General features: G+C 47.5%; 1 protein-coding gene across 1 annotated transcript; it reads right to left on the reverse strand.

Annotated features, from left to right (window-relative positions):
- Positions 1–2178: 2178 nt before the first annotated feature.
- On the reverse strand, positions 2179–11022 carry fbxw10 (F-box and WD repeat domain containing 10). Its single transcript, XM_060036190.1, has 15 exons — positions 10334–11022; positions 9896–10081; positions 9260–9433; positions 8252–8379; positions 7954–8067; positions 7742–7848; positions 7248–7451; positions 6891–7012; positions 6292–6446; positions 5860–6002; positions 5327–5485; positions 4378–4682; positions 3667–3849; positions 2802–3540; positions 2179–2710 (listed from the first exon to the last, which is right to left on the reverse strand). The coding sequence occupies exons 1-15, from the start codon at positions 10851–10853 to the stop codon at positions 2500–2502; spliced, it is 3450 nt and encodes a 1149-aa protein (XP_059892173.1). The 5' UTR covers positions 10854–11022; the 3' UTR covers positions 2179–2499.
- Positions 11023–11369: the final 347 nt, after the last annotated feature.

The following is an 11369-nucleotide window of genomic DNA, read 5'->3' on the forward strand; positions in this document are numbered from 1 at the left end:
TACAACCCCTTAGGGTCAATGACATTGATATCAACAGTAAAACTCATAACTTAAATCAATCAACCCTATCGATCTTAGTCATAATTTCTACAGATTGAGTTTACATTGGACCTTTCACCAAAATGACAGCATAACCCATCCACCTAGAGAGGCGGGGTTTCTTCAGCATTCCAAAATATAGCTAAGTAACTTCATGGCAGTTTCAAGTCAGCCTCTTGGCTCAATCAAGACTGAGATCCCCTTGAATGAAGCGAGGTTGAGCTCCAGAACCTGCTCCCTCCAGTGGAACCTCTCCAGTGGTCCAATCAATGGCCAATCCCCTGCTTATCTAATTGTCCCTGGCACCGTATTGGGGGTTGTTAATCAGCCGGAGGCATCGCTGTATCGAAGTAATGGTGTTCCTCGTAATTGCACCTCCCATTTGGTTGCGTGGCTGCGCTCTCTCTCTCTCTCTCTCTCTCTCTCTCTCTCTCTCGCTCTCTCTCTCTCTCTCGCTCTCTCTCTCTCTCTCTCTCTCTCTCTCTCTCTCTCTCTCTCGCTCTCTCGCTCTCTCTCTCTCTCTCGCTCTCTCGCTCTCTCTCTCGCTCTCTCTCTCTCGCTCTCTCGCTCTCTCTCTCGCTCTCTCTCTCTCGCTCTCTCTCTCTCTCTGCGATCACTATCAGCAAATGAGGTCAGAAAGGCAAATGCATCTAGTTTCCACCACCAGGGCTCCTGGACGCTAACAGGGTGTAGTTAAGGAGAGTGCTGGCGTTTCAGAGCTCTAGTGAAATCAATGAGGTTATCTTGCGGATGGGCCGACTTCACTGCTCTCACTACCTGATCTCTGTTGATATTAGTTCGGGCTCCAACATCGTCCACTTTTGTTTGCATTGTTTGCATCCGGCTGCGTATCGCAAACCAGAGAAATGTCGTTGGAAGTTGAATTGTGTTTTATTTTCCTCGCACGTGAAGATTCTGTCTTTGCAATCACCATCAGTCATTCTTATCAGAATCCAGTTTCCCATGGGAATGCTGTGATTAGCATATTTAGAGGGCCACTGCATCTGATGCCGTCTTTTCTTATCCACGGTGGCGTTGTGATATCGGAACAGCTCCAGGGCAAGTCGGGGCAACTGTCTGACTGACATGCAAATGGGAAAACAATTCAAATCCCGATTGTGCGTATGGGCCGTAATCCGGAACCGCGACTAGCCCGGAGGACGAACCTGAGTGGCGTACGAGCCCAAGTCTCCAGCCAATTCAGACCCCCCCATTTTAGTCAGCCAGTGGCGGAGCATGACAAAGACGGATGAACATCTGTTTGACTAAATAACCTACGATGCAAATCTATACAGACGAAAAGGCGACCGTAAGGTTGTATCTACCGCAGGCTTTTGTCTGGCCCCCTTTCCCCAGACCTCCTCCTCCCCCCGCCCCACCACAAACTGCTTTTCACTTTGAAAGGCTATCCGTCATTTCCATCAGGACTCTGTCCTCCTAGCTGGCAACTCTCTCTCCCTCACCCTCCTCTCCGCGGTTCCTTCCAGCGCCTTCGGCCTCCTCAAGAGAGCAGAACCTCTGAGAGAGTTCCTCCGTAAAGATTTTTCTTTTGCTTTGATTTTTCACACTCATTATCACCCAGTTCCCAGCTCTCCCGACCCCAGCCAAAGGGGTCCCCCCGCCATACCTGAGGGAACAATGGTGGCTGGGCTGAATTTCTCGGGGGGATGTTGGGGGTGGGGGGGGAAATGGAGTCAAGACGCAGCTATACCTCGGACACCGGCTCTGTAGCTGAAGAATGGACCAGGAGCCCATTATCCCCAATTTTCTGCAGACTAAATCAAATTAGCAGCAGACATGCTCCTGAAAGGGGAGACTCTCCGAAGGAGGGTGGTGGTGGTGGTGGGTGGGGGTGGTGGTGGTGTTACCCAGTCACAGCCCCCCCACTATATAGCCTCTTTCTTTGTACTCCTCTGTTGCCCTGCTGTAGAAGCAGGCTGAAGACCTTCTCTCCCTGATCTTCCACCTCCTCACCCTCTAATGATGCCCCCAAGGCACAGAGGCAGGTGGGAGGGTGAAAGATCTACGAGGGGTGTGACGGACCCTCTCTGGCTGTTTAAAAAGCAGCCTGTATGGATCTCCTTTGAAGCGCTTTAGGAGCCATGAATGCAGCCCACAGAGATTGCATTCATCCTGGAATTTATTCTGTTTCAGAGGAGAAACATTACTTTTTTTTCTCTTTTACACTGAAAGTAAAAAGTTTCAGATAGCTGGCAGTACTAGGATAGAAGTGCCATGATCAATGTTCGTATCATAAAATGACTCTGGAGAACCTGTTTCCTTTGGGGAATTTATATTAACATTCATGCACAATCAATACAATGCTGACCCCTAGTGGACAACATAATTTAAGAAAAAGGTTGCACACTAATACAAAAATATAAAATAATTTCACTTTCTGCTGATACCAACTGTATCAAAGTTTGCAAATGTGGACATTCATATAATTACTCCTTGGCTTTAGTGTTTCCATCGGCCCCGCTCTGTGAAGCTCGATCTGGGGGCCTCTCGGACTTCAGTCATCCAAGCCTTTTTCACAGGGGACCTGCTGAGGGCCACGTTCTGCTTGCTGCTCTTCTTCGTGGCTTCTGTACTGCCGGCAGAGACGGGCGACCCAGCAGCTGAGTCTCCCATTGCACCATTCAGAGACCGGGTCAGACTTATGTAATTCCTGTAGGACAAAGCGATTGACATCACAACGATCCGAAACACAGAAAATATCAACAATTACGACGGGTTACGATTCAAAGCGACATACTCACTTCAACTGGGCGTCAGTAAGCAACCTGAACCCTCCGCGCTCCCTGAAGGGGTCCATGGCCGGGTTGGGTTTCACCGGCGCGCCGCTGGTCTGAAAGTTCACGTGGCGTTCCGGATCTTTCTGCGCCGCTTTACAGAAGGTGCGCTCCTGAGGGTGGGGCTCGCTGTGGGGGCGTGTCGCCAGCCGGGTCGCTCTCTTCTCCGCCACCGCCGTGCGGGGCCGCTCCCTCTCCCCCGGGTGTCGCCCCGCCTGGTGTGGACCGGCGGGTGAACTGTCGGCATGGCAACGATGTGCGCCCGCGTCAAAGTGAGCCCTGGTCCTCGACGCCTTCGCCCTGTCCTCCCGATCCTTGTCTCCACTGGCCATCGGTGAGTTCTGAGCTCTCCCCCCGAACCGGGGGTTCTGCTGTCCGAGAACCGGCGGCGGTCTGAAGGCTGGGGTCTTGGCTCCCTGTGGGGATCCAGGGGAGGTAAGGGACCGTGGAGGAGGAGGTGGAGGAGGTGGAGGAGGAGGAGGAGGAGGAGGGGAGCCCCAGGCGTTCCGGGGCCTGGCGTTGGGCCCCGTGTGGAGGGCGGCCTCTCCACCACCGCCGTGGGCCTGCTGGATGGCGTTGACCTTCAGGAGGATGCGGTCTGTGGTCAGCCGATGGGGAGGGCCCCTCTTCTTCGAGCGGTCCGAAGCGGCCCGCTCGCTGGCGTTGACCGTCCCATCAGTCTTAGCGGGCGTACCAAACTCCCTGCCTGGGATAGGTGAGAAGATGGGTTCGCTGTGATAGGTAGATGTGTGTGTCTGTGTGCGTGTGTGCGTTCGCGCATGAACGCGTGCGCGCCTGTGTGCGTGTGGCTGCACTGTTTGTCGGCGTGGACCTTTTGAAGTGTGTCTCTGTGTCCAGGCGCTCTCCGCCCCCCGGCCGCTGGCGGGCCTCCCGGGGGAGATGGCCGAGGGGGGCGGGGTCCTGAACTCGGGCTGCAGGTCCTGGTAGGCCCGGCTGCGCCTGTGGCTGCGCAGGTCGCTCCAGCTGCACGGCCGTAGGGACTCCTGCTGGGACTCTGTGGATCATATGTACGGGCATATCATGAATCATGAAGTTCTGTTTTAAAGAGAGTCGAACAAGATGAATGCGGAATGAATAGAGCGCTTTTCTTTGGCGCAACAACAACAGCATTCATTCACTCATACGTATATTCATTTACACATTCATACATTCATGGTGTGAATGTATGCACTCAAGGTCTTGTAAGGCATTATGGATACAAGAGTCAACCAAATGGCATATGTTTATGACTTAGGGGCACGCATAAAATAGTCTTTTAGGACTAACACATTTGTCCCACCTTGGCCAGGGAGTACGATGAAAAACAGCCTCTTGGCTTATTCTGGGATTTTTTAACATTTACGAGAATTCCTTTCTCTACAATAAACTAAACTGAACTAAAAGGATCTATTGAGCAGAAAGTGAACACGGTAGAACAGACTCACATAGCAGTGCACAACGCACACGCCACGTGAAGGTACTGTATCTGCCCGTCTACATGAGCAGCCTACACAACGGGTCCCCTCACTGCAGCTCCCGTTACCTCGCGCTCGCCTCATCCTGCCGGTGGACAGACAGCGAGCATGATGGGACAGCGCCGCCCTCTCCGACCGCTCGCCGTCCGGGCCGTAGATCCCCCGGCAGGGCGAGCCCACCAGCGCCATGCGCTCCGCCCGGACAAAGTCGTGAGGGATCCTGCTGGGTGCGGAGCCCGGTAGTAGGGCGACCCGGGCCCCGGAGAGGGCCAGGGCTTCGGAGGACGGAGAGCTGAGGCCCGCTGACTGGTACTCCCAGCCCACTTTGACAAACTGGAAGAGCAGCAGACTGGACTTGGTGTTCACCAACACACTGGGTAAGGGGTGGAGGAGGTGGTGGTGGTGGTGGTGATGATGGTGGTGATGATGGTGGTAGTGATGGTGGTGGTGGTGGTGGTGGTGGTGGTGGTGGTGGTGGTGGTGGTGGTGGTGGTGGTGGTGGTGGTGGTGGTGTTTGTAATAGAAGAAACAGAATGACAATCTTTGGTCGCAGCCTACCAAACTTCTGGGGATTTCTAAATGCAAGTAAGTTGTAAGAAAGGCCGCTGACAGCTCTACTCCTCTTACAATTCACAGGAAATGCCACCTAACCAGAAAACAATGCGCAACCCCCCGTTCTCTTCTGTAGCTACTAATCACAAAGTGATTAGTAGCTACAATCACGTTGTAACACAGTGAGAGCTTCTTAAAAAAACTGTGCTTTGTCAAACACTGAAAATAGATGGCCTGAGCAACGTAACAATGTTTGATTCCATTTCTTCGAATGTGTGCTCAGTCCATAAGATTTAGAAATAAAGGATTTCCAAGTATTTTTATAATTTATATCATAAGGAATATTGCTTTGTTGGTCATTTCGACCCTGATGCCGATCATAATAACTTAATAACAGTACAGCAGAGTTTTGAAGAGGCATTAAACAAAAACAAAAATTGACACCTGGGATTCAGACTCACGTACTTGTTGCCATGGAAATGAACAGAGAGAATGGGGTTGAGTTTGCTCCCGGCCATGATGACCCTGAGGCAGTCCCCGTTGAGGAGGCTGAACACCCGCATCTTCCCGTCCACGCAGCCCGTCACCACGCGCAGGTAGGCCAGGGCCAGAGACCGGACCTCCCTGCACCACACGCTTAATCATTGTCACTGAAGTCACTGAGTAACTGTATAGTATACAGTGACATTCATACTGGAGTACAATGGAAAGAGGATGAACACATAAGGATACTGTACCCAAATAGGAATGTCAGTATACAATAGTGTCATAATTTTTCCAATGTCATGTAATATAAATGTGACTACAATGCAGTGTCATCCTTTTGCCATTGTACCCAAATATAAATGTCACTGTATACAATACAGTATCATCCTTTTATCAATTGTACTCATATATAAATATCACTGTGTAATACAGTATCATTATGGGGGGGGGGGCTGCCGTAGGCGACCACCTAGTTCGCCTATGCCTTGCGCCAGCCCTGGTCAGGAGCTTACATCGGGTGGGTGAACGTCATGAGACATTTAGTGGCATCCCGGTGGGTGCTCCATGCCATGACCTTCCCATCAGCGTCACCTGACAGAAGGTGCCAACGGTCGAAGAACAAGCACTTCACAGCGCTTGTGTGGGCATCCAGCACCTAAAGAAAGAAATAAGGGGGAAATCCTTTAGCAGACGCTTTCTCACAAAGCGACTTGCAGTGAATTCATATCTATGACCATGAAGGGGCAGTTAGGGGGGTATCTCTCCGTAGAAGGAAGAAAGGTTATAGGTTAACATTGGAGATAAACCCTGTGAGTTCAAACCCCCATCACCACCATCCTGCCCTAAAGTTAAAAAAACGTCAACTTCATATGGGTCCAATGCAGGAATGAAGGACTCAGACATGACCGTGTGTGTATAATTCGTGCCAATATTCCCCTGCCTACCCTTAGCACCGACGCCTTCTCTATGTCCCATATCTTGACGAGGCCCTTGGCACAGCTGCTGTAGACCAGCGACAAGAAGACCCTCACACACTGCACAGGGCTGGTGTGTTTCCACCTCAACGTCTCCAAACACTTCCCCTTCTGCAGGTTCCACACTGTACAAAAAGAAAGGAAAAGAATAAAAATGCTTTGGATGCTTTGTTCCTTACGCTTGTATGTGTCTGAATATTACAGAGGCTGTATGTGAGGTTTATGAATTATGAATTGAGTGTAATTGGCTAGGAATTAAATGTTATGGCCATCTGTCATAGTGCGATGCGTTGTGAGAATATATTTTTTGAGGTTACATGATGGCGCCTGACTCTATGAGTTAATATAGATTTTTGTCAGTTCCCAGTTCATTTCTGACCAATAAGGGTATCTCTTCCCTGATTGGTTTAGGGATCCACTTCATCGTCAATCACAATATGCGTGAACACTGGTGGGTAAACGTAGGGAGGGAGAGAAGCTATTTTCTGCTCTTTTTTTAAAACTCTCCTATATTACTTAAAGAGCAGCTTTAAACTCTCGAAGAAATGTAAGAACTTAAGGCATTTGACCTTTGACCCTGCAGTCTTTGGCCCCGGAGACGAGGTGGTCACTGTGGACGTCCAGACAGGTGACGGTTCCAGTGTGACCACTCAACAGCATCAAACACACACTTGTCTTCATACTCCAACACCTAGGTTTGTACCGATATGAGGGAATACCAAAATACATAAATAGATCAATGAATGAATGAATGAGCAGAGAATATCTACATTTGAACAAATGTCAAATGGATTTCTATTTCACTTATGCATTGCGTGTCAAAGAGCTTCAAGACATAATTATACTATCATAAGTATAGTTATAACAAAAAAGAATCACAAAATCACAAATCCCTCTCATCATCTCCCACCATCGCCCCTCCTTACCTGATGGTGAGGTCATAGCCGGCGCTTATGACCAGGTCTCTGTCCTCACACAGAAGCACCGTGCGCACACTGCCCACGTGGCCCCTGAGCGCAGGGGCCACTTCCTTCCTGGACGCTACACTCAGTAGACGCACCACTCGGTCCTTAGAGCCCATGGCCACCAGAGAGCCCCCTCCGTAATGTACGAAGCGGTGAGGATCCTCCCTGCAACGGATGCACAGATCCCAGAGAACCGCCCACAATGTTTTATGACCTGTTCAGACTTTCAGTTCAGCCACACTTTACTATTGATTGATGTCATGCAATATTTTCTTTTCGCAAATTAATATTTGACACCTGAATGTATCTGATGGGGCTTAGGATCCTAAATATTAATATCTTTACGTCAATGTCTTATCTCAACTTAGTTGTTATGACGTTCATATTAAACCTTTAAAGTTTCGCTCCTATCTACCATCTATTCTATTAACTGTCTGAAAAGAAGGAACACTGACTTCTCCAGCAGCGTGGTGACACTGAACAAGCCGCAGTAAACATTGCGCTCCTCCATCTGCACCGCCTTCGTTCTCAGGCCTGAGTAAGCTCCTCTGAACAGCTCCCCCTGCAGGAAACCCATCACAGTCACCGCTGAGCGTACCTTCTCCTCAGCCCTCCTTCTCAGGCTCATTTAGGTTAAAGATACTGAGATATAAATGAGGAGGATGACCTCATGCACTTCAGAGGGAACGTCCCCGTCTTCGTCTTCGTCTGTTCCAATGGGTACGAGGACCTCCAGAACATTGGCGTAGACATCGCTGAGCACCTCCTTATTGCGGTTACTCTGCAGGACAGACCAGGATAGGATTTAAATAATGACACAATTGGGATATTATTTGAGATTATTATTTACTAAATAAAAAAAATTACGCTTAATTTGCATCATGCTAATTTTTCCAATGCTCATAGTTTTTGTTGTATAAATTACTAATGTATGAATATGAAAAGATTAAATTGAAATCCCATACCTGGATGATCAGAACTTGGTTTCTCACTACTTTCTTGGCGTTCTGATCTAAAACGAGGTCATCTGCAAGGTACCGCCAGTGTTGGGACACATCTCTGCAGCATCTCAAAGTGATCTTATCTGTAAGACCTAAGACAAAAGACACATCGCAAACGTGATTGGTCTGCAAATTAATATGTGTGTGAAGTGTGTTTTAAACAATACACGTTTTCGACTATTTTTAGATATATGTATAATTTGTAAGTTAACATTTAAAATATACATTACTAGTAAATAAGCAAAGATGTAGTAGTTTGCAGAGCGAACAAAACGTGAAAAAACTATCGTTTTTTGTTCTGACCTTTTTAGGCCTATTGTCTTTCATAAACTTCCTGTCAACACATGACTTGCTTATCGGCAGTTCACTCATAGCCGGTTGCTCGGCAGGGTATTGTTGTCAGTTGTATCCTAGGGCTACCAGCTTGTGTTTTTTTTTTTAACAAGGGCATTCTTGTCCAATTGAGTAACATCCCCATGGCATCAATAGAATGGCTCAGTTACTTACTGCTGATTCAACACGGTTTGTGAATGGCAACAGAAGGACAGAGCCAATCATACTTCCCAGATGTTTCGCAAGAGTGGTGTAAGTGTGTGTGTATGGGTGTGTGTGCGTGTGCGTGTGTTTGTTTGGAAAAATTGTTGGAGTGAAATTTAGTTTCTAAAATGAATCATGAGTGTAATTGTTGTGTAGCATATTGTATAAGTTGCAGGGGGTTGTGTGAAATTATAAGTCTGCCCGGAAGTATGCCTACGTAAGTGATGCTGTGGTGTGAAAGGGAAATTACTTGCACAGGGCAAAATAACCAAAACCATGAATTTGGACAACACAACACAAACACGACACCATTGTCAACATAGATAGACCAGTAAGAAAACACAGTTACATAATCTTAAGAAAGAAACAACCTCCTATAATCGTATGTGATGAAGGCCGATGCACTGTGAGGCACGGTGAGCTAGTTAAGCTAACCTAGGATCCTCTTGGCCAGGTGGACCGGGAGGCAGCGCAGGAAGTCCCGGTACCGGCCCACCCCAGACAGGGAGGCTGAGGAGCGGGGGGTCACCATCAAGGCCGGGTCCTCCCCGTCCGAACCTGGGTCCTCCCATGGGGTCCCCTTCCTGACCCAGGCTCCCTTCCTCCTGGCTGGAAATACCATTATAAATACATACATATACATATAGAACACCCTAACACAGATAACAGAGGATAGCACCCTTTATTAACCCCAGGGAGGTTATTAAGGTGTCAAAGCAGGGAGTACAGTAACAAAATACAATGGTTATTCCACTTGTACAAATAACATGAAAAAAACACCCTTTATCAATCCCAGGTGGGATATTAAGGGTGTCACTCACAGGAGAGCAATAGGATTAAGAAAAAATAATAGAGGCAAGATTAGTAGAGTTTAAACATGATTATTTATTTTTTTTTACATTTTAGCCAGTTGATAAACATCACTGGTATTAATAAAATACAATTCATATTCAAGAAATACTAGTTAATGATAATAATAACATAATATAACAGATAAATAAAATATAATCTTTCTAAAAAATAAGGAAATCATTTCTACTCGCCTAGCTACACTCAACGATGGAGGCCTACCTGGTTCTCTTATGGTTGGCTCAAATGATGTGGAGATTAGACAAGTGGGTCTCTTCGCATCATTCTTGTCCTCACAAAGTGACACCGGCTCAAACATTGAGCCGGCTTGCCTGAGAAGATCCAGGTGTGGACGATCTTCAGAGCAAAAGGAGGAAGCACAATCTGGGATGGAGTCCACCTCTGTGGCTGGAGAAACAATAGGAGGGTCATGTTTATTTATTAAATCATTGCGATTTTTTTCTGTTTAAGAAGTGAGTGAGTGAGTGAGCGAGTGAGCGAGCGAGCGAGAGTGATTGAGTGAGTTAGAGATGCACATAATTGACATACTAAAGGAAATAGGTAAAACTAGTTAAATAAATAAATAGACTAATGGAAGTATTTGTTAAGGTTAAAGGAAACAATACTCATAATATAGGCTGGTACAGCTCAGAATCTCACCATTTCGGAGCAGACATGCGCGTTGCTCCCTTGCCAGAAGCACGTCGTTGAGGTTTGCGAGCATGTGCAGCAGCCCAGTGTCACAAAGCGACAGCACCGATAACAGATAACTTGACTTAATCCAGTCCTGGCTGCAACTAAACCAATTCAATGTTTCCACCACGTCTGCGCTGAACAGTTTTCTATCCAGCGCTCGGTTCGAGCTGAGAGTCATCACATCATCTGCCAAGCTTGGCCTCTTTGACCTGCTGTAAGTAAAGTCTTTCCCGAAGGTGACCTGCAGCACATCCCTAATGCTTTCGAGAACCGGCACGCTTTTGCAGCGCACTAGTAGTCCGATGAGAAATGTCCTCTTGGTCGATTCCCCCGCGCGGCTCAACAACCTTGTCGAGTCCGTGAGTTTAGTAGTGAAACGGCAAGATGTGCAAGTTCCACAAAAGGTGAATCCTTCTTCTGCCCCTTTCATTTTACACCGAAACCCGCCGGATTTCGCAGACATGGAGTTTTTCAATTCGATCATGATGCCCGTTTTTTGTATTTTTTGCAATTGTCAACTAAATCTAAATGTCTGCCTAGTTTATGGCTGTGTTGTGATCGATGGTGAGCTGAGCTGTTTCTCTCGGTTGTCATGTGGTTGCTATGCACCCGCGTCCACGTAGTTACAACAGGTCATCATCAGTCATCAGGCGTGATCACGGCATCGTTTGTTTCCAGACTACACTTCATCTCTGCAGACCTGATGATAAGACTTAGCATACAGTAGGCCTATATCTGTAAAGATGTAATCATAGGACATGTAGGCCTACACCTTGACAAACTGCTGTTCATCGTATAGTCTAAATTCAAAATAAGTGCACTCAACAAACTTGCACATAACGGTTCTAAATACGGTGCCACCATTTGAGTTATTAATTTTCAACATTTTGCACATTGCACCCAATATGTAAATGAATCCCAGAATAAACGTTAGCATCCAACTATAACTAGAGGAGTCTCTGGTGTATCTGATTATATCGACAACCGTTAATCGACTTCA

Source organism: Gadus macrocephalus, chromosome 18 (assembly GCF_031168955.1).
Source record: "Gadus macrocephalus chromosome 18, ASM3116895v1".
Taxonomy (NCBI): Eukaryota; Metazoa; Chordata; class Actinopteri; order Gadiformes; family Gadidae; genus Gadus; species Gadus macrocephalus.